We start from the raw sequence: 24,872 nt of genomic DNA, 5'->3' as shown, positions 1-24,872 counted from the left end.
TTTGTCATTAAGATTCATTTGCCTTCATATACTAAATTTTATTCATACTTATATCTTTAATATTGATGATACATAATGTATTATTGAAGGTCTTTTAAACTCATGTTCATTCTCAGTATGGCAACTGGAGATCAATAGTATCATGATGAGTTGATAAATATGTTTTTAACATACTTAATATTCATATTATGTGGTTAATGATCAACAGTCTTAAGATTTCTGAAGAAAAATCTGTTATTGTTAGAACCTAACGAACATAGAAATGGATTATTAAAAATCATTCTGAACCTCTTAACTGAATGGAGTTTCTCTGTGTGTAAAACTAACTTCTCTCCCATATAAGATAGCAACTTCTTGACTGTGCTGTCATTTTCGATTGGCTGAACAAAGTTCTTTGATTTCCTGATAATTTTGTCAGTCAGGGTCTGCTATATGCAGGATTGATGTGACAGAACTGGGCAAGCCATTACTGAGTCAGTGAATTGGTGTTTACTGAGGTACTATTCATTTCAGGCCTTGCTTAGAAGTAAGTTTAGTGAGAAAATCAGCCAAATAAGTATACTGAATTAGATATAAATTATAAATAGATCCTAAAAATAGTTAACTAATTCCCCACAGTACTATTGAAGTTCAGGTGCTAAACTTGGCAAATTATAACAACACATCATAAATACATAAATACAAATAGAAGCATACAAAGAATACTATGGGAATATGAAAGAAGGTGGGGGGTAAATTAGGAAAATCTTCTTTGAGGGGATGATGCTGAAGTGATATGTAGCCTGGCCAAGAGAGCATAGAGTGTACTTAGACAAATGGACAGAGGGCAGGTAAGGGATGAGAAAGAATAGTGCCCTTGGAGGAGTGAAAGATCTGTATTCTGTATTACGTGGATCGCATTTATCTTCTTGTTACAGCTTATCTGTCAGGTATTTGCAGGAGAATACAGAACTGAGAACAGTTTGTAAACAGAAATCCAAACCTTGGTTTTGGAATGTGAATTCTAAAAAAATTAACCCAATAAAATGTTAATACTCAAGAAGTTGCTTAATTTGTTCATGGTTTCAATTTTTCAAATGCTAATTTATTTTTAAAGTTATCTGGTAGTGACATGTATTTAACAATTACCTGACCTTGTTGCTAGATTACACCAGACCCTCTCTAATTCTGTATCTTTAGCATTAATGTTTGATGAGAAATAATTAATCGTGTTAATGCTCAGACTACAACCAGTAAATGGAAATAATTTGTCTATTATTTGGAAAATGTTCATACATAGAGCAAAATGCAGTATAATAATCATGTTCCTGTCACCCAGAACTAATAAATGTGTTACTTGATCATATTTACTTCTAGTATGTTTTCTCTTAAGGAACTGTTCATCCTTTTGTTTATCCTTGAAAGCTACCTCTGATAATATGTATTTGTGCATTTTTAAGCAAAACAGTTGTGTATGCTTTAGATAGCCACATAAACGCATATATCAAATGTACTCTTATTAATTTACTCCTGCAACTTGCTCTTCTTACTTATCAGATTAGCAAAAATTAAAAATCTCAACACCAAGTGTTGTCAGGGTTGTGGAAAAAAATTTTAGTAATATCTACAGAAGTTCAAAATGTATACTGTCCAGCACTGGCATTCCTAGGTGTGCATCTTAGAAAAATTCTTACACATGAATACTAGAAAACATTTAGTAGTATTTTCACTTCAGAATTGTTTGTAACAGTGAAAAACTGAAGCAACCTAAGAACCTACCAATAGGTGAATGGTTAAATAAATTTCAATCTCTTTCTGTGCTCTACTTACTTCATATTGCCCTGCAGCATTTAGCATAATAGATGTTTAGTTTTTATCCATCAAGTTAATTATTAGTACTTTGAATGTGTACACACAAAACAATCTAGTTATGACGTGACATCTCCATTATGAAGGAGTGATATTGATAAATGTAAATCAGCAGCAAGAGCAAGAAAATGCCCTTTTTGCCATTCCTGATTTTTTTTTTCTCAGTCCTTGTTCCCAAGCTGTTTTTCCCCTTCTCTTTTTGTTTTTCGAACAATCCTAGGGGTATTTATCATTTTTCTAGCTCTTGATCTGCAGCCTTTATGACGGAAAAAGGAATTGATACCAGCAAAATACTTGAGGTGACAAACTGCTAATAAAAAGTGAGATCTTTTTTATCAGTAACATGGGCAGCCTAGTTATGGAGAAGGGGTTATGGAAAAAAGAACGTTTCTTATCTGCGTCACTGTTTAGAGTTCCTAAAGAAAGGATATGGCACGCTTGGGGCTGGTATGCGGGGATGACCCAGAGAGATGTTGTGGGAAGGGGGGTGGGAGGGGGGTTCAGGTTTGGGAATGCATGTACACCCGTGGTGGATTCATGTCAATGTATGGTAAAACCAATACAGAATTGTAAAGTAAAATAAAAAATAAATAAATTAAAAAAAAAAGAAAGAAAGTGAACCAGATATATAGTCCTGATTTGAATAGTTTCTCTTAAAGATGAAACAGATCTTAAATCTAGTTCCTCCTCAAGACTGAAATCAGCTACCAAACCAGCAGTCAAGAAGCAGTCCAAAAAGAACAAGAATACCTTTTTGCCCTAGCTTGGGAGCTACCTGTGACTCAGGCAGTTAAGATTCAGCGTGCAGTGCAAGAGACCCCGGTTCAACCCCTGGGTCAGAAAGATACCCCAGAGAAGGAAATGACAGCCCACTCCAGTATTCTTGCCTGGAAAAGTCCTATGGACGGAGGAGCCTGGTGGGCTATAGTCTATGGGGTCAAAAAGAGTCAGACATGACTGAGTGGCTAACAGTTTCAGTTACAGGGAGCTACAGCCCAGTTAGCACAGTTAATGTAAAGGAGAGAGAGGAAGAGTTCTCAGCACTTCCCTTTCTTATTTATAGTTAGTGGAATAATTAACCTTAATCATATCAAAAGTGTAGAACCTACAATTGGAGAAATTCGTTAATTGATTCTGGAACATTGACAAGGGATAACACTTATGAAGACTGTTTTATATGCTATAACTTACATAAATCTATTTTTGTTTGTGAAATATGTCAGAATTCCTGACCTTGAGTAATTGTCTTTTGGGAAAAAAAGATCCATAACTCAAAAATTGCATGAGTGTGCCATTAAGTTTTATAGAATGCTGTTGACAAGGGTGACATTAAGCTTCTACTTGGGTGGGGCGGGGGTGGGTCTGAATCTTTAAAGAAGAGTGGAAAGAGCATTCTAGGCAGAGGGAACCATGCACTGGATGTTTTAGAGACCCAACACCACATAGCATTTTTGATGAATTGCACATGGCTCAGTTGCTCAGGAAGTATGAACATTGAGATGAGTTGTTGACTAAGCATAAGATTGAGCTGAATGGATAAACTGGGGCATTTATTAGGTAAAGAAATCAAAAGATACTTCACTTAATAATTTTTAAGGTAGCATGTACCATATACTTGTCTGCCCAGTCTTTTTATCTCAATCTAGGCTTTGTAACCTCTAGCAATAACTGAATTTCTACTTCTAAATTGTTTTCAGCAAATACCTAACTGAACACTTACTGTATATCAGCCACTGTTGTAGGGAATGGGGCTACATCAGTAAATAGACAGATTTTCTGCCTTCATGTAGCATATTGTCTGGTGGCTAACACTAGTAAGTAAGTAAAGAACTAAATTATGGCCTGCTAACTGCTAAATAATATAGGTAAGTGTTGCAAGTATAGGAACCTACAATAATGACAACAAAGTTCAAGTTGTGTCTTGAATGATGAGTAAGATTTGGTGGTTCCCAGGTGGCACTAGTGATTAAAAAAAAAACTTGCTTGCTTGCCTGCCAGTGTAAGAGACCTGGTTTGATCCTGGCTCAGGAAGAACTGGTTTTATCCTTCCTGGAGAAGGAAATGGCAACCCAACTCCAGAATTCTTGCCTGGAGAATCCCACGGACAGAAGAACCTGGTGGGCTACAGGCTATAGGGTCGCACAGAGTTGGACATGACTAAAGCAGCTTAGCCCGCACGCACAGGATGAATGTGAGGATAGAAGGAGGAGAGGATTAGGAGACTTCTCAGCAGAGGAAACTAATTGAAAGTGTGAAAACCCAAAGGTGAGAAATAGCATATCAATTTCCCAACAGGTTTCTCTGTTCCCCCCACAGCAGATTAATCCTTTAAAAAAAATTAAAATTGAAAAAAAAAAAATTTAAATTGTCAGTCTTACGTTTAGAATTCTCCAGTGGTTTATTGTGTCTTTCAAAATAAAATTCAGATTTCTTGCCATTGTCTACAAAGCCCTATATGATCTGCCTGGTTTCTGATCTTAGCTCACTCAGTCTGGCTTATTCCATTGCAGTCATCCTGGCCTCTTTGCTATTCCTCAAATTCCAGATATGATTCCATATCATAGCCTTTGCACAAACTGATCCTTCTATAAGCTTTCCCCCAGATAATCTGCTTGGTTGTTACCTTCACTTTGTTCAGGACAGTGTTCAAGTCAAAGGAGGCCTGAATTGATAATAATAAAACAGCAGCTGCCTTAAGCCTACTCTTATTACTTTTATCAGCTCACTCTGCTTTATTTTTCCTAAGCAGCACATATCATCAGCCTGAAATACAGTTATGGTGGTGGTGGTGTATGAATTATCTAACTAGATTGTTAAGAACCATGAGGAGGTACTTTATGCATTTTTAATTACTGCTTTCCAAATTCCAGCAGTGCTTTGTGCATAATTGAATTATTTTTAAACCTAGATGAATTTTTTGGTATAATTTTTAAAAATGGATTTTCCTTAAAATGATTTCTTACAGCTTTTTCAGTTTTTTAGGTATCAGTAGAAACATTCACCATATGTATTGATTTATTTTAAATTCAGTTTATTTTTATTCTTGATTTTGAAGTTTATCACATTAACAACATATCTGAGTCACTTGAAGTTTTGTCTATGTAAATTCAGTATTATAATAATAATAACTACATTTTAGTAAGAAATACATAGGCAGTTGTTTTCTAACAAGCTACTTTTTCCTAAAATGTTATTTTATTGTGTCATCATCTAATCACAGATATAACCACAATATGTTACATAGTCAGTGATTCAACTGTTGTACATTTTAGTTATTTAAAACAGTAAAATTTTATACTGTGAGCTCTGAAAAATACATTGGTTGAGCGTAGAGTCATAGATTACCTAAAGTATGTTTTCCACATATTAATAGTCCTAGTAAATGCTAATTATCGTTCTCTTATTCATCCTCATATTTTCTATGCTCTCGGTTTTGTTAAACATACATTATTCCTACTTTCCCAAAGCATCATCTGGGCAGCCTTGAATAGAAAACAGTCATGTTTTTTATTGAATAAGCAATCAAGTGACTCTTCACTGCAGAAGAGAAAGGTGAACAAGGGTGGATTTTAAACAATTTTTATCTAATTTCTTCATATCACAGCAATGCCAGCTCTTTCTCTGTTCTTTTTTCCTATGTAGTGCCTTCCCAGTCATGTTCTGTTGCTAAAACCACAAGATGAGTTGGTAATGGCCACATATCAAATACCAGTGTTAATTTTTAGGTCATTAATTAGTAGATCATCAAAATATGAAATGTTATGATGTAAGGATTACCTATCTGTCACAAATATAAAGTTTTTTCTCTTGCAAAAATTATAGGGGATGGAGTGTTAGATCTCTCTACAAAGAAAACCAGCATAAAATCTGAAGAGTCATCCATATGTGATCCTTCTTCTGAAAATTCAGTGGCTGGGTAAGCAATATCTAGGAAATATAATTTAGTATTAATATAAAATTATGCAGAGAACTCTTCATACTACTCTGAATAGACTGACATATATAGTTTTCTTCCAGAATTTTTGTCACTCATAAATGTGTGTCTTTCATACCTTTCATTTGTCCTTTCTCTTTCTTTTTTATTCTTTCTGTTAAAGAAAAGTTATCAGAACAATCACCAAACTTTAGTTCATGTTACTAAAATGAACTACCAACTTAATCATAGAATACAAACTAAGAAGCAGGACGAGTAGAGAATTTTAAATTCAGTGTTTAGGAGACAGTTTTAAGGAAAATATGTAATTTCACTATTTAATTTTTTAAACAATCAACTAGTTTTAAAAGTACTATACTTACTAATTCTTATAACTAATTTACAGTGCTTAGCGTTTTTTCATTGTGTTTTAGGTGTGGTGGCAGACTTAATATATCTAGTAATCACCACAGAAAGTCCTTTCATGCTTTGAAAGCTGTTTAATTAATTAAATCATTAATAGTGAAGTGCTGTTCTGTTGGATTTTTGGAATTTAAGGGGGGTAACTTTTGCATCTTCCATTAACAATTTGCATAGGAAGCTTTTTAGTAACATTTAAATCTCAGATACAGAGTGTAATTTGTTTCAACTAAGGCTGTAATAGCTTTTTGAGTCATAAGGTATAAAGAACTTTCTGTTAAAGAAACTTTGAAAGTTATAACGATACATTCAAAATAGAAATAACATCTATAAAATCTAAAAGTATTTTACCCAATGTAACATATCTACTTGTTTCAAATTTTAAGTTTTTATCTAGAGAAAAATATGGGGTGTTTGTGTTTGAAAATATTCTTACTGCTACAAATTTCCTTTAAAGGGGTTGACTCTTTTATTACTTGTTTAGCGGTAACGTCACGTTTCTACTAACAAAAACTCCTTTAGGATTTGGGTATTTTATATAATGGAACTCTAATTGTAAAAAAATTATAAGTGTTGCTCTACAAGCATCTGTCAGAGGAATAGCAACATCATGAGAATATTTTTACAAATACTGAGTTAGGATTTTATGTTCTTGGAAGGTCTGCCCGTTGAGGCCACTGTATGATTGACACATTGTCCTACCAGGACTGTAGCGTTTGCTTTGATAAGGAGTAACTACTACATCTCACAGACTTAAAAAGTGATGTTACCTAAGCAAGGAGTATAATAAAGGAGTGGACCCTCCCCTTCCATAGCTGTGTGAGAGTCTCTCATGCATCAGTTTACCATCGTTTCATTCCATCCATCCAGGAGACTACACAGAAACAGAGAGGACTATGTGGAAAGAAGTGCTGAGTTTGCAGATGGTTTGCTCTCAAAAGCTTTGAAAGACATTCAGTCTGGAGCACTGGACATAAATAAAGCAGGCATACTTTATGGCATACCTCAAAAAACTTTACTTCTCCACTTAGAAGCCTTACCAGCAGGGAAGCCTGCATCTTTTAAAAACAAAACTCGAGATTTCAATGATAGTTACTCATATAAAGACAGTAAAGAAACTTGTGCAGTGCTGCAAAAAGTAGCCTTGTGGGCAAGAGCTCAAGCAGAGCGCACAGAAAAAAGTAAACTCAATCTACTTGAAACCTCAGAATTAAAATTCCCAACAGCTTCCAGTTACCTCCATCAGTTAACTCTACAGAAAATGGTTACTCAATTTAAAGAAAAAAATGAAAGCCTACAATATGAAACACATCCTACTGTACAGTTAAAAATTCCTCAGCTACGAGTAAGTTCTATTTCAAAACCACAACCTGATGGTCCTGGTCTGCTGGATGTTATGTATCAAGTTTCCAAAACCTCTCCAGTCCTTGAAGGATCAGCCCTCCAAAAACTGAAAAATATACTCCCTAAACAGAACAAAATAGAATGTTCTGGGCCTGTAACTCACTCAAGTGTTGACTCTTACTTTCTACATGGGGACCTCTCTCCTTTGTGTCTTAATTCTAAAAATGGAACAGTTGATGGAACCTCTGAAAATACTGAAGATGGATTGGATCGAAAAGATAATAAGCAGCCCAGGAAAAAACGTGGCCGTTATCGGCAATATGATCATGAAATAATGGAAGAGGCTATTGCAATGGTAATGAGCGGAAAAATGAGTGTTTCCAAAGCACAAGGAATTTATGGGGTACCTCACAGCACTTTAGAATACAAGGTAAAAGAAAGATCTGGAACACTGAAGACTCCTCCGAAGAAGAAACTCCGATTACCAGACACTGGGTTATATAATATGACAGATTCAGGGACTGGCAGCTGCAAAAACAGCAGCAAGCCTGTGTAGATTACTTGTTAGGAAAACGTTTGTATGTGTGTATGTGCGTGAGTGCGTGTATGTGTGTTTGCGTGTGTATGTGCACAGGTGTGTTTTTGTGTGTCTATATACACACGTGTGGGAATTACAGATGCTCACTCTGACAGGAGACATGAAATTTTACAGTTCAAAAACCACTTACATGCCTTTTGAAAAAAAGTTTTATTCAGGGTTTTCACTGTGGACAGAATTATATAGTTGCTTACTTAATTCTGATAGTTTGTATTTAATCCTTGTATAAATAGGTGAAAAAGATTCAGGTTTTCTTTAGTAGTCAATAGCATAAAGCATTGTGGGAAAACGAGTAACTGTCAAGTGAAATATTTTTATTGGTGAAAGACCACTCCAGCCATTCAGTTGAACCATCTTCTAATGGAAATATGATATTACTAGTTCGTAAGCATTTTTGCATAACATACTTACATTTATTGTAAGTATATGAAACAACCAATCAAAGTTTAAACAGACAGCTATCTCCACACTAATAAAAATTAATATATACAGTATTAGTACACTACAGTGCATTCTATGAAATATGAAATGCACTCAAGTGCATCCATCAGAAATAGAAAACCTTAAATGATATGTATAATGAAATTTAATATTTATCATTTAATAGTTGATTTAGCAGGAAGTTGGGGTTTATAAGGTATATACTTTTAAAAAAACTGACACATAGTTAACCCCAGCAGCTATAGAATCCTTTAATGTAAGACGGAATACTAAGAACAAAAAGTAATTTAAATTTAATTATTAAAATAATTTAATTTTGTTTTTCATTTGAAAAATAAGCTAATGTGTAAGGCTAGAAAAGAAAGTTGGAATGCAACTTAGAGCATGTTTATAATGTGCACAGAAAAAGCTTGAGAATGATAATTTTGGTTTAAATGTGCTGGTTAGTTGATGTTATGACTACTTTAAATTTTAAGGATTGTGACACACTCCTACTATTGAAAAACCTCAGTGTAACTTTAATATATTTGCTGCTGTGACATTTCAAAACATTTTCAGTTTATCAAAATGAATTACAGATTTCATTTTGGTGGGCGATACATTATCATTTTGCTAATAACCAAATTTGCAGTTTGTTCAGGGTCTTGAATAGATTTACAAATATTTAACACTGAAGCTGTTTTGAACTTTCAGTAATGTAAACTCTCTACTAATTAGGTAGTTAGAAGCTGGGCAGTGCATTTTAACTTTTACTAGACTCATGAGAAAGACCAGTAATTTTGTATAGCAGTTTTAAAATGTGTTTCAGAGTATCCATGTTGGATTTATGGAGTATGCAGTTTTAGTGGTAAAATGTTATAAAGCATGTGCCTCCATAGAAAGAATGGGGATTTGCTTCATAAATACAAAATTCTTCGAGTGCCCCTTTTCTCTGTTAAAATTCAGGTTCTGATCATTTTTTCTAAGCCAGTTTTCCTAAGTCCAAAAGGAATACTTAAAGCTGAATTTAAAAAATAAGTGCACCTTGTCAAATACATGTGTTTTTACACTTGTGTTTGTGTGTATCTAATAATCATATATACATATAATACTAAAGAGATTTTCAGCTATTACATTTAAAAACTGCTTACATATGTTTAAAGAAACTGAAGAGTAGGAAACTACACAACCTAGTTATTTGGTCTCTCAGATCTATACTGAACCCTCTTCAGCTATTAAAGTTACTTGCATACTAGGATATGAATCCTCTTGCTCTTTTTTTTCCCCCAAGAAATTATACATAATAGATTGCAAAACAGCAGATGTCAGGGTCATCTTTCTTTTTAAAGAATTAAGCCATATTTTGTGAGGGCCAGAACTTGGATTATTTAATATATTTCCCCTCCCCCCCATTGAAAAATGAAGTTAAAGTAAATGTTTCAACACAATTTTATTGACCTCTTTATACAGAACTTTAACCTGCAAAAATTGGGGGGTTTGAATGCATTACATAATATTTATATTGTATTGAGCTTTTTTATTCCTCACACTATATTTACATTAATAAATTGATTGAAAAGTTTATAGTAAAGGGATACTTACAGAACACTTTTATATCATTTAAAAGATGACCTGACCAAAAACTTTACAGGATTCATAAAATCAGGGATCATTTTGCTATTGACTTCACAGTGATCAGTAGTTTTATAGGTAATATTATAGTTAATTTGCAGCATTTTAGTACTCGTATTATTTATTTTTGGTCAGAAATAGTAAATTAAATATTTTTTGATAGTTTATAGGTAATGATCAACCCATAACTTTTAAAAGAAACAAAATGTTTCTAATTATTGAGTTAACTTTTGATTATACAAACTAGGAAAGGCAGGGAAATTTATGGGTTCCCCTTCTCCCCAGTGATTCTATTAAGGTATTCTTTATGTTTAACTTTCAAAGTACTTTATAAATTTAGTTACCAGTTACTACTTGTTAATTGACAATTTTCTGAAAAATCCAGTTTCAGCAGACTTTTAGTGAAGGTGAAAGCAATCCTTATGTGCTTTCTACTTATTTGAATGTTCCTCAAGTATTTTATATTAAAAAAAAAAAAGAAGGAAAAGAAAAAACAGTGCCTCTGTTTTTAGAAAACTACTGCTCAGTAAAGTTGTTAAAACCATTTCTGGTAGCTAATGACAATTTTATATTAAATTGTATACTAACTTTAGTGAGACTGATTTTTTTAGTTGTTTACAGTACAAATACTTGTATTTGTTCTTTAATTACAGTATTTTCATTGTCGCAGTAATTTAGTAAAACTCTGTGGCTGCCTTGATTTTGACAGATTTTGTTAATATAAACTGATTGTTAGGCAATTAGTTATATTTATGCATAAATCAATTGCACTATAATTCATGAATTATTTATTACAATATTTTCTAATGAATTCATGTATCTGTCTTGTGTTGTAAATGTACTGTAATTCTGTTTCTACTTTGTGTTGTTATATATCTAAATCTGATTGTATGAATTTTAATTGTTCAGTTAACGTGTTTCTAGGTTGTAATTTGTAGTAAAGCACTTCAATGCTTTTGCACTTAAATTTACAACACTGTTGGTGTGTGATTGATTTACTCATTCATTCAGTAAAAGAAAAAAAGAAGAAAAGAAAAAACTTGACTACACTGACTTATTTGATTCACTCTAGGAAGCAATTTTTTTAATATCAATAATAGAAATTGACTTTTTCTACAGACAGCTCTCAGCAACAAAGCTTATAATGGGAAAAATGGATAGAAACTTACCAAAAAATAAGCAGGATGTGTTTGTTTATAAATCAAACAAAAATTAGAAAAAATTTTAGCACGAAAAGCAGTGGAGCTGTGAAACATAACAATTTTAGAATCTTTATGTAGTTAAGTGAGAGTAAATTCTAGATTGGAGGTTTATGTGTATTCAACTATTTTTTCATACATTCGGTTTTTCTTTGAGATTCTAACATACGAAAAATACAGAAATGAAAATAAAGCCAAATAAGCATATTGTGGAATTTTCTAATTTGAGAACTTAGTTATCTAATATCTGAGAGAGATGTATAAAATCCTAATATCTGAATATCTAATTAGTAACTTTTTAAAGCTGTTCTTCCTATGACATTAGAACAAAATTATTGGCCCCTATGATATTGTTGAGATTTTTGAAGTTCCACTATTAAAAATAATCAACTGAATAAGAAATTCTTAAAGTATAGACTTCTTGGAATGTCAAAAGAGAGTCATAAAAATCTTTCAATGATTTTCAAAATAACACTAATCATTAATTTTGATTAGTTCTGCTCTAGACTACTAATGGAAAAAATCATTTGAGCATTTCAGGGACTGTTACGAGAGCATAGTAATGTTTAAAAAATAGTCTTTTTCTAAATTAGCAAAATTTGCTTTGGTGTTTTTGCTGCTACTCAAACGACAGAGTTTTATAAAATGTAGATACAACATTGCCTACTTATCTGTGAAACAGGTTAAACCAGTTTTAGGCAGGTATTTTTATGAGAAGCATGTAAAATCTCTCTTTAGTCACAGATACGTTTAATAGGCCATAATATAACTTTTAAACAAACATGTTGGAAATGGATCTGTCAGAACTTTTGGGATTTTCTTTTGCTTATGTGAAAATTTTAGTTTTTAATTTGCTGGGAAAGAATATAATACCACTTATACCCTCTTATTGATAGTTAACATTTACTTGTGCCTTTATTCTCTATATAATGTTTTCTGAGTTATACAGTAGTGAATCTTTGGAGTCACTTCAATCATTTTATACTCTAACCATGAAAAAATTTACAAAAAATTATTTTCCAAAGGGAAGGGATACCGAGGTCATGTCCTGTCTTCATCTGTCTAGAGATGACAGTAGACTTAAAAATTTTTATTGTAACTTCATCTCTTCTCTCTGTTTGATAACTTATTTATATTAAATCCCATGCTAGTTTTACTAGCGAAACATTGGGTGAATCTAGTAAAATTATCTTTTTTCTAGAAGAATTTTTATCTAATCTGAAACATTTGCTTTGATGTTTTTGCTACTCAACAGAAATTTTATAAAATGTAGATAACATATTGCCTACTTACCTGTGAAACAGTTTAAACTGGTTTTAGGGAGGAACTTTTTAAAATCAGTTTCACTTTCATTTTAAAAATTATTTAATTTTTAATATTGGTGAACATAATAACCCTTATTTAAACAAAATACAGTCTTCTATTGCAGTTCATAGTCAGCACATTTCAGTTCCAACCCTAAATAAAATTTATGCAAACCAGTAACTAACAACAACAAATATAAGAAATCACAAGTGGGAGGCTGTTTTCATGTACAGAGTTTGGTGATATGTTTAATTTAAATAGATACTTTTCTGAAACAGAATTCTTTTAATATATTTTATTCTTCTTGCTGCTGGTATTGGATTAGAAAGATTTTTTTTTTAATAGACTTATACATTGGTTGCTAAGTAATCCTGGGTTTTAGTTTCCATTAGATTTATGTTAGTTTCTGCAGTGGGATATTTTCCAGCATTTGAAATTAAATAATTAGGTAAGTAATGCCTTTAGTTGTGATGTAATTAATTTAGTATTTAAAATAAATTAAAAATAGATTATATTTTTAAATAGTTTAAATTTTTGTTTTATTGCTAGGTTAAAACGCCTGTTATTTATATGAAGTCTAAATCCCTTAACTTTCCTTTTGACTATACAAAACGTTTTATTAATAATTTTATTTTCACTACCTTGAAAAATATTTTATCTTTTTTTAAATAAAGGTATTATCTTTATTTTAAATAAAGATAAGAAAGATTTTCTCCTACATCTTATTTATCTTATTTGTACTAATATGGACTGATAACTACCAAATAACTTATAAAATGTCTACTTTACAAAAATTTTAACTCCTTCTGAAGCACTTTTCATTAAATATTCTTAATATAGCCAAAGCACTAAACATTAGCAATCTGTATATATAACCATATCTATCAGTAGCAGCCTTTATATTACACCAAACATAGGGTTTTGCTTTGACTCATATTTTGTCATAGGAAATTATCATAAGTGCTTCATTATATTTTTGGTAAACAATAATCAAGATATCACTTTCACAGCTCTCCATAGGAATTAGGAGTCCAGCAATATCAAAATATCTATTTCAAGCTCTGTTAAAATTAAAATTCCTTATGATATTAGTATTTTTGCTGTAATTCATTTTTTGTTTGATTTTTATTTTTAGTTCAACTGTTGATGCAAAATCAGAGGAAGCTACTAAAATGGAAAAAGGAAAATCAGCATTAAGCAAAGTTTTGGAATCTTTGTGCATACATCACCAGGAACAAGTTTTGGCTATGTTGAAATTTCTAGTCCAAGAGCAGAATGCTGCTTCTCTTTGCTGTTGTAATTCATCCTATACTGTGTCTTCAGAGTCTCAGAATCCCCTAATTGAAGATGATGTAGATGGTCTGTTCTGTAGTTGTGAATATAGGCTGGCAGAAAGAGGGTATTTACACAATGAAAGACAAAGCCCTGGTTTTGTGCCTCTGCCAGTCTGTATTAAAGATTTACATTGTTTATCTTGTCAAACTGTAACTATTGAACACATTAAGAAGGTAGTGAATAGAGGAATTGCACACAGTTACAATTCTCACAGGTTCTGTTCTGGACTGTTAGCAGACTTTCATTCCACAAAATCAGGCTTTCAGAGTCCTCGTTCATCAAGGGAAATATGTGATGTTTCGGTAAATCTTCAAGATGTTTGTAGATCTCGAAGTCCCTCACCCCCACCATTATCACCTGTGCAGGCTGAAGGATTTGAAAAATTGAAAGATGTCATCTCGGAGTGTTCAGCCTTAGAAAATACTAGACTTGAAAGAAATACTAACCAGCCTCCGTCTCTGACACCAGCAGAAATAAGCAATGATGAAGATGATCATGAAGGTAAAATGCCTAAATCTAAAAAATCCAGTAACTCTGATTCTTTGCTCTTAGAAGACAGCAATAATTGTACTACAAATCATGAAAAGGGTGAAACTACTGTAATTTTTCAAGATTTAATGGATCGTATTAATGAAAAATTAAAGTCAATAGAAACAATAGATATGACAAACCTTATAAAATTATCTAGCAGTGATTGCAATACAGATAATGATTTAAAACTGAGAGATTTAATAACCTCTCTTTTGCATAATGCAAAGCCCAGTGATTACAGTTTTATGGAATTGCTGAGTCAACATGATAAAAAGATAGAAAATAAAATTATTCAGACAAGATTTCGAAAGCGTCAAGAAACCTTATTTGCAATGCACAGCTCTCCTGACTCACCCATATTCAGAAGGCAGTCATTACAGATAAAAAGAGAACTTGCTAGTCTTGATGAAAACTTTATGAGAAAAAAATATACTGAAAAAAATCCAAGGAAGTTTTTGCGCAATGATGAACTTTTTTCAGCAGACAAAGAGCAATTCTATCATTGCCAAGGACCTTCTTTACAGAATTCTAAAAGCCTGCAAGATAATAATTGTGTGGAAACATCACTTTTACCAGATTATGGATTACAGTCATTGCAACTACCTCTAAATAATTTAGAAACTAACTTGGCTTTTGATGCATTTTCAGAAAGCTTTAAAACAGCTTCTCCTGAGAAAATGAACATAAAGAGATCACAGGAGATATCTGTGGCTAGGAAAAAGTTTTTGCAAAATCATAAAGAGAATCCAAAATTAAAGAATACTCAAACTCCTTTGAAAAGTGATATCCCTGGACTTTTGAGCAGAACCAAACGAAATATTGTACCACCAGGGTGGTATTCTATATATGTAACAAATAATTACGTTTTCAAAAAATCCCCTAAGGCCAAAAAAGTTTCTGACTCTACCAAAGGAAAAGATGAAGTAAAAAATATTCAGGTTGAAAGTTCACATAGTAGTATAGATTTAAACAAAATTGCAATGAATTCTAATTTACAAGTTGTTGTGGAACGTTTGGAAGATACAATAAATATGGCCAAAAAGTCTTGGGATAGTCAGTCAGTATCAGAAGGGTATAAAGCATCCAAGAAATTGATAGAAGTTGATGGTAAAGATCAACCTGCTGGTAGAAATATGACTCTGACTGTAAGTAGAATGACATGCAAAGAGAAAAGTTTATCAAAATCCATAGTAGCATCCACCAATATTAAAACCAGTCATATACCTACAATAGATTTGAATAGCAAACGACTTAACCAGAAAAAGTCATCTGTTTTAAACACAAGTAGCTTCACTTCCAGTGTTGAAAATGTACCAACAAAATATGAAGCCATTGAAAGCTCTTCTTTTGCCACCTATTCTAGTCCTATCAAACTCATGTTTTTATCTGAGGTTAAAAGCAGCGAAGGAGTCAAATATACTTTAACTTCAGTTGGTAATTCCAAATCAAATCGTGAGTTTTCTTCTGAAAAGCAACCAACTCATGTAACTGAAAATAGAAAAGAAACAAATGAGACTATCCCAAATGCTAACTCTGCAAATTATAGTTCTAATTATAGTGACACTTTCCAAAAAGAACTAAACAAATTTAATTGTGCAAAAGAAACTGCAGAATCCTCTGCAGTGTTTACAGATGATATAAAGAATGATAAGCCACAAGAGTTACCTAAAGAGTATTCAAGCAGTATGATTGATTCATCTTTTAAAAGAAAACCAGGTAGACCTAAAAAAATAGGTCCCCAGGTTGTGAAACAGATAAAGCGACCAATTGGAAGACCACCGAAACCTAAAACTGACCAAACAGACATCGCCATTTGCCAAAATGAGTCCATTAGTGCTGAAAAGAAAAGCCCAGAATCTCTCATATCAGAAGTAAAAGAAGGTATACATCAGAAGAGTATTACAGTAACTGTTATTTATGGAAGGTCAAGAAGAACTAAAAGGCATGTTTCTGAAGGAAGCATAAACAAAAGCAACTGTATATCTTTAAAAAATACTGTTACTGATTTTCCAACAGAATATAATAGTCTCAGAAATATTAGAGAATATGACACTGATTTGGGTGAAAGAATAAGTGCTATTTCAACTTTGACTACTGAAAATGAAATCTTGGGGTCTGGCTTTGAATATGTTAGACCTTTCAAGAACAAGCCTGTGATACCTCAACCTTCCAAGAACATTATTCGACCGAATCAGAAGCCTTTGGCAATAATTAGGAAGCCTGGTAGACCTGCAAAAGTGAAAATCTCTGGCATATCTGTGACTATCAATAGAATTTCACCTCAGGAGAGAGAAGTGAGTATTAGCAGCTGCTTACCTCCTTTAGAACAAGAGAATATATTCCAGAAAAAATTGCCTGAAGAAAATCACCAGTGCACCATGGATACAAGGCACACTGAAGCTGACAAATTCAAGAATGAATCGAAAAGTATGGTTGCTGCTGTACCTTTGAGACATTCCATTAGGGATCGAAAACCATCTCTGCATTTCTTACATTCATTAGCATCTTCTAGTTCACTTATTTATAGAAATTCCCTGCTCCATAAGTCATATAAGCTCCATTTGCAGAAAGGTAAAAGTCAGGAGGACAAACATAAGCAGTCAAGGATTAAAATAGCTTCCAAAGTTACCTCAGGAGCTAGAAATTCAAGGAATGCAAAACATTTGGAAGATAAATTAATACCCATTTCTGAAGTATCCTTGGACCCTATAATTTCATCAAACCCTTTGCTCAGGTGGTGGGCTGCTTCTACTTCAAATGATTCCTTATTAGAGGAATTAAACAATAGATTTGAACAAATAACAAATGCTTGGGTGCCTGTGAGTGGAGATGAAGCTGAAAATTGTGTTCATAAAAAAAGAGAACCCATTGAAAATGATAACTTCAAAATAGCAAGCCCTTTGGAGACCTGTCTTTTAGAACTTGAGGTTTCACCCGTAAAAATGCTTTTTCAGAAAAAGTATGATTTGAATGAACTCTGTACCTGGTTTATGCAAACAACAGAAACACAGTCTCTTTCACTAGTTAGAAAAGCAAATGCACGAAACCCTTTGGAAGTAATAAACACCAGAGAAATTAAATTAGGGACCAAATATTCTGATTTTAATACCAGCCCTTTCAGAAAGCACTTTAAAAAATTTGCACTATCTTCGCCTTCAAAGTCAGCAGGGAAGTTGCATATACTGCATAAAATGGTTAGCTCCCCACTCTTAAATGTGAAAAGTAATTTAACACTAACTAGATTAAAAAGAACTGAGTTTAAGAGGTTGCATCATGAAAGGTGGAGAAGAGAGGGAAAGCTGCACAGCCATGGGACAGGTGCTTGGATATCTAAGAGGAGGAACTTAAGATTTTTTTGCCAGAACCAACTTTTGAGTAAGACTGAGGGAGTAACAAATACTGACGTCCCACTCCAAGGAAAAAACACAGTAGATAATCAGTTTATTTTCCCACCTGAGATCAGAGATAACTTTTTGCAACAGAGGTTGGCCATGTCTGATTTCAAAACACATGCTAGTTTAGAGAATAAATTTAATTCAGAAGCAAAGGAGAATGGAACAAACTGCAGCCAAAAAGATTTTGAAAAGGGACCAAGACTAGGAAATGTATGTTCAAATAATTGGAGGTCAAAAACCTTAAAAGACTGTAGAATATTTTTGAGGAAGATCAACTATCTCGAACACAGAAATACTTTTAAGTTAAATACCATCATTTACTCTCCTGAATCTGTTAACTGTGGAAGTAATCATCAAACTCACATAGACGAATCAAAGCACTTTACCTTAAGATCCCAGTCTGCTAGGCAAAATTCTTTTAAAAAGCAATCTAAAGAAATAGAAAATGCTAAAGCAAATAGTCCTTCAAGCGATAAATTTCCTGCCCAACTTGAAAATAGTAAATTAAATAAATGTGTTAACTATGACAAGAATCCTTCTGATAATTGTGAAGTTCTTAGCAAATTGAACAAAAGAAAAAGACCACCGTGGAAGACCACAGAAATGTCAACAAAAAGACATAAACGACAGTCTTGCAACAGTGGACAAATGGCAAACTATTATTCAAAATACCAACTAGGTAAGTTTTTCTCTACTTAATTTTAGTTTCATTGTAGGTGCCTTGAGTGAAATATCAGATGATGGATAGAAAAGGAACAGTTGATTTAGTTTTGTTTCTAAAATATTTGGACAGTCTAATTTCTTGGCACCTAGTATGAAACTCATGAAATTAGGTGCTGCTAAATGTCCCAGTGCACTTCCCCACATCTAAATATGTCCAGGATTTCAAGTATATTTGAGACATAGAAATCTTCTAAAATATTGATGTAAATACTGTCTTCTTTTGCATCTGATCTAATATAAAATATAGAGAACAGTTTGACAAATAAATATGCCCAAGTAGCTATCTAAAAATTTACTACTACACTACAAGCTAATATATATTTATTGTCTAATGATAAATTATTTACTTTGAGACCCTCTGGAAAGTAAAAACTATCTCATGGTTAACTTGATGAAGACTATAACATATATAATAATCCTAGAGTATCAGTCTCACATTCACCATTAAGTTGTTAGGCCCTGTGATACTGCTTTGGGAACCACTGTTAGAGTCTATTTATTTAAAAGTGTCAAGATTTTTTTCCAATACATCAGCACCTTATTAAATAGTTTTTTCATATCTGACATTGATTCTATGGATATAAAGATGAAGATTTCTTTGTAGAGATAATGCATCACCTACCAAAGGAGAAAATCATATACAGGTAATTTTAAGGTAATGCTAAATTCAGAATGCAAACTGAAATTACTTTAGCAAGTAATTATGAGCTTTACTCAGTTATTCTAACCTGACATTGGTGCCTCAGGGAGACCGTTATCCCTTGAACCTAGCAAAAATGGGATGTAAACACTAGTTGCCATCATAACCAGTTCCAATTCTCTTCTTGATAGGTGCTAGACAATTTAGGATATGTGAGTGTGGTAGTGTTTGTTGATTTCTTCCCTGACATGAAAGAGTGAAGAAATGCAGGGTTACTGGGTTACATTTGGATATTTAAGGATATTTTATCATATGGTTGCATTGTTACCTTGTATATTTTAGGGGAGTCTTTTGTGTGGCCCAAGAGGTATTAGTGGCTTAATTTTTATTATGTTTTTTAAATACTTTTTTAAAAGCTAAAAAAACATTTTCAGGTCTTAAATTGAAACATTAAAAGCAGTAATTAAACTCAAGTTTTAATAGGTTAGAAAATTATGAACCCCAAAATTCAATTACTTAACTGAATAACTTTTATAATACCTATTTCAGTATATCTCACATGCAGTGATTAAAATTTTTAACATAAATAATTAAAATTTTAAAGATGGTCAAATTAGAGTCTCCATTATTAAAAATGTATCAAATCTAAAAGTAACATCCTTTGTTCCTTGGCCTAAGGATAACTAAAAATAACACAACAAATAGTATGTCAGGAAAAAAGAGGGAAGAAGTCTAATAGTTATTTTTTTCAAAAGAGCTTATAATTCACCTAAAAATACATTCACATATTTTTAAAAGATTGCCATGAATGGAGAATAAAGTGTAATGTTTCATTTTTAATTCTTTACACCATCCTCATTTCATACTAAAGATAGTTTATATTGTCATTTCTCAATAAAACTGTATTTTCTTACTTCCAGCTTAACCATTGTATCTTTCTAAGGTATAAATGTAAATGTATTTTAATATGATTCTTCATCTCACTAAATATATCACCCTAGAAAAATAAGATGGAAGATGCCTAATTGTTACTTTTTCAAATTAATTTCAGATCCTTTTGTAACATTTAAAAAAACTTTAGTATCATATTAGGAGTTGTTTTTCACCTTTTCTCATTTTAAAAATTCATAGTAATAGTTCCTGTTCTGCTCAAAGTTTTATTTATCTTTTACTGATAACTTTCCTTCTTTGTTTTAACATTCTTTTTTTTTTCCCACTCAATCAACAAGGACATTATTTTTATAAAGTTGTATTTATAGCAATATTTGTTATATTACCTGACTTTTAAATGTTTCTTAAGGTGTTGTTTTTTTTAATCATTATTCTTGATACTCCATACTTCCTTTTGCCTTTTTGGAAATGACACTAAAATTCATTATTTTATATGTGTTTTTCTTCTTCATTGAATACATAGTAACTGGAAGTTTGAGACTTTTAGCAATAGGACTTTTCTAGGAAAATTCATTTGGCAATGTAATAATGAATTAATGGAATATTTCTGTTGATGAAGAGTTTTGCTTTTACTTACAAATGTCTTGTTTTTAAACTTTTCAAGATTAACCATACAGATATAGTTTAGTACACAGAAATTTTAAAACTTGATGACATTTGTACTGCTTATATCAATTGTAAACAGGGAAAGGAAGAAAAAGAAGTGCAATTCTATTGTATTCTTGTTTTAACAAATACTTAATGAATGCCTACAATATGCTCTTAGGCACGATAGAAGATTCAAAAAGCTTTTTTCCATCTAAGTAAGAAAATAAGATCTATATTGCTTATTTATTCAAAATATAGAGTGTATTTTATGTTTTAAGTGCGATATTATATGTTTTAAGGGGATAGAATGGTAAAAGTCATGTTTTGTACTCTCGAGGAGCTTACCATCTTATGCAGGATAGTGAATAGGCAATTCATGAAAAGATGAGTGCTATGATGGGAGAGAGATGGACTATAGGAGCACATAGGGAAATTGAACCCAGGGTCAGAGAATTACACAAGGATACTTGCTTCTAAGCTGGAATTTGAAGAATGACAAAGTATTAGAAGTCCAGAAAGTATTTCAGGCAGAAGCAAATTGCATGGGGAAAATGTGGTTGACTGAAGAGAGCAGGGTTGTCTGGAACACTGATTAATTTAGTTCATATAGCTAAGACACAAAATAGGAATTTAGGAAGGGGTAGGGGGTAGTTGGAAAAAATGGCAAAAGATAAAGCTGCTGATGGAGGCATAGCACAAATTGTGAGGTCAGCATCAGTTAATGAAAAAAAAAAAAAATCTGGAGCCCTGATAGTGTCAGTATTGGGGAAGAATGGACATATTTGAGAGACATCCATGAAGTAGAATCAGTCTTAGAGAACAGAAGAATGAAGTTTAACATCAGGTTTTTGGCTTGGACATCTGGCTAGGTGATTGTAATATTCACTCTAGGTGTTCAGTTTTAGACATATAAAGTTTGAGATATCTAGTGGGGTATCCAAGAAAAGATACTTAGGATGAGTTATGAGTTTTTGCTCAGGAAAGAGGTCTCAGCTAGAGATAAAGATTTGGGGACCAGCAAATAATTGAAGCCCTGAGAGTGGAAGAGACTGTTCAGTGTAAAATGTGAAGAACATAGGGTCTCAGAGCCCCAGAGATATGGAGAAAATAAAAGATGTGTACAAAAGGAGACTAGTGAGAGTAGCCAGGAGAGAAGAGGAAAGCCAGCAGAGAATGGTGACAGGAAATATGTTTTAAGAAGGGAAAAAAACAACAGTGTAAAGTGTTAATAAGAGGTTAGTTAGGTCTTGAAATCTTCTGTGTAGCACAAGAGGTTATTTTAGAGTCAGAACTCTTATGATTGAGTAAATGCAGGAAAAAGAAATGAAGAAAATTAGCACAGAAAAATGTAAATGGCAGATTGGTGAGGAAATAAGGAAGTAGTGAGAGGAAGCCCAGTTGAAGGATGTTTAGATGCCAATGAGAAGAAACCACTGGAAAATGAAAGACTGAAGTAGAAAAATGAGATGGCAAACAGGGGAAATGGAATGAAGCCCCTGACTTGATAGTGGGGTATCATGAGAATCATTAGAGAGATTGGTTTTGGCCAGAAGAGTCCTTTCTCTCCTAAGACATGAGAATGCATGTGTGCATGCTAAGTTGCTTCAGCCATGTCCAACTCTGCGACAGTCTGGACCACAGCCCGCCAGTCTCCTCTGTCCATGGAATTCTCCAGGCGAGAATACTGGAGTGGGTTGCCATGCCCTCCTCTAGGGTATCTTCCCCACCCAGGGATAAAAGCCTCATCAATTACGTCTCCTGCATTGCAGGCAGGTTCTTTTACCATTAGTGCCACCTGGGAAGCCGAAAACATGAGAATAGTGGGAATGATTTTTAGGAGGATACAAATCAGTTTATAATTTATGGGGAGAATGTTTAGGATAGTAGACTATTTTCTATGAATCAAGAGGTAATCTAAGAGTTTTATGGTGAGTATTGAGCTCTGGATAATGTTTGAAATACTGTCTCAATAAGTAACAGGATTGAACAGCTTGTGATTTTTATCTCAGTTGCCAGAATGTAAAGCTTGGGAGAAAGATGGGCCATTATACTTAATAGTAACTGTGTTCACCAAGTGGGTGTAACAGAAGGAAAAGAGATCAAACTAAGAATTTATTCTTTGAGTTGTGATAAATTATGTGATCAAACTACTTCTAAGAAGTCTTTTTCTAATAGCTGCACACAATATAGATTAGAAGAGAGGGCAGAATGGGGTGTGTGAAGGACCAGTTGTAAGAGACGATTTTCGTGGTGATAATGGTCTAAAATTATGTGTGACTATTGAAAATAATAACATAGACCTCTTTAATGTCAGCGTGGTTGAGTTCCTAAAGCAAATATGTGCCTTTTCCTAATTGATACACAGCTGGATATAATAAATAGACTTTGGACACCTCTGAAGTTTCAGGCCAGAATAACCTAGTATATACTTAAAGCTACTATCCTCATATTATTTTTCCTAAAATGTTAAATTTTTCCATAAAAATTCAAAACTCAGGTTTACACTTTAAATTGGATTCTGAGATGACTGAAAATAGTTCAGTTTGTCAGTTTCTCTGGTTTTGTCATCTGTCCTCAAAAATGACTATATATATATTTTCACTCAGAATTCTGGTTTTCACTGAGATATGTAACTGATGGGTTATTTGAAATTAATGGTATACTCTAAATTTTAATTACCTAAAACTGAAACTAACTGTGCGTCCTTCTCTGGTCTTGCTAATGAACATTTTACCATATTTTTCTGAGTCCTAACTCAAGATATTCTTTTAAATTTGTATGGTTGAGGCAACCTCAACACAGAATATCCTTTAACAGTTAAAAATAAAATTTAGAGTTACTTCATGTAACATTCAGCATCATATTACCTAATGGAAATTATGAAGTACTAGAGGAGATGATTTTCTAAATTTCATTTTGATAGAAAAATGTTTCCAGATGATTCAGTCACTTTAATCTGGTTTGCTACACAAGCATTCCAAAGTTATATTCCAGGAAAAACTGGTCCACCAAGATGTTTTGTGTGCAAAGTGTTCTGTAGTCCAGTAACGTTGCGAAATGCTCAGTTCTCTTTCTTTTGCTTACTGAATCACAGAGCCCCATTAGTATGTTAAAACACGTTCTCCAAACTTAATGTCCCATAGAACATAGTTTGCATGCTAAGTCGCTTCAGTCTGCAACCCCATGGTTCGTCTGTCCATGGGATCCTCCAGGCATGAATACTGGGAGGGGTTGCCATTTCCTTCTCCAGGGGATCTTCCTGACCCTGGGATCAAACCAGTGTCTCTTAAACCTGCATCGGCAGGTGCCACTAGCGCCGCCTGGGAGGCCCCGGAGCATAGTGTTGGAAACACTGCTCTACAGAGTTTCCTGCTAGGCTTTCTCTGTACTTACTGTGATGCTACCAGAAAGAATGCAGTGACTATAATTATGTACGTTAATTTATGTACTAGACTTGCTCTTGTACATAAATTGTTAAAGTAATCAAAATTAAATTGTAAGTGCTTTACTAAGATTCACCATGAAAAGATGACTCTAGTAAATAACATTCAGGCCAAAATAATCACATTTTGATAAGTCTGATTTATTTTTGTATAGATTTTATTTCATAATGAATCAAGAAAGGAAGTAGCAGTCAGTTCAGGTGGCTTTCCTGTCTGTATTAAAAATCATAAGAAAATACCTTACGAGTTTAGGAAAACATATGAGATCAGAGTCCCCTTGAGTCTTAATTAAACCACACTCAATTTGGTCAGAACTGGATAAAAAAGACATATTTTAATGTAAAAAATAATAAAATATATCGACCTGTTCTTTTTTACATGAGCTTTATATTACCATCTTGTTACTTGCCAGTGCCATCAGTAAAAATATTAAAACTGTGACCCAGTAATTTAAAGCATTCTAATGAAATAAAAAAGGCTTTAATAAAATGCATTCTGTTTACAATTAGATATTTTCCCCATTATTGTAATTTTCATAGAGACTGACTAAAGAGAGTTACGTTTTAAAGAGTTTAATAATAGTAATA

General features: G+C 33.1%; 1 protein-coding gene across 9 annotated transcripts in view; it reads left to right on the top strand.

Moving 5' to 3' along the window:
* Nucleotides 1–24,872, top strand: part of LCORL (ligand dependent nuclear receptor corepressor like) — a 166,941-nt gene that overhangs the window by 127,289 nt on the left and 14,780 nt on the right. For 2 of the 9 annotated variants that reach the window (XM_040237908.1, XM_040237909.1), the window contains 2 exons: nt 5,671–5,764; nt 13,815–18,619. The exons of 1 other annotated variant lie outside the window; for it this stretch is intronic. In XM_040237908.1, coding sequence (XP_040093842.1) covers nt 5,671–5,764; nt 13,815–18,619 — 4,899 coding nt within the window. Of the gene's footprint in view, nt 1–5,670; nt 5,765–7,051; nt 12,860–13,814; nt 18,620–24,872 lie in introns of those variants that run through there. 6 more of the 9 variants (XM_040237910.1, XM_040237911.1, XR_005720666.1 and 3 more) reach the window with 5 other exon arrangements.

The sequence above is a fragment of the Oryx dammah genome, unplaced genomic scaffold, assembly GCF_014754425.2.
Source record: "Oryx dammah isolate SB20612 unplaced genomic scaffold, SCBI_Odam_1.1 HiC_scaffold_3, whole genome shotgun sequence".
Lineage (NCBI taxonomy): Eukaryota > Metazoa > Chordata > Mammalia > Artiodactyla > Bovidae > Oryx > Oryx dammah.
This window is presented reverse-complemented; position numbering and strand designations above follow the sequence as displayed.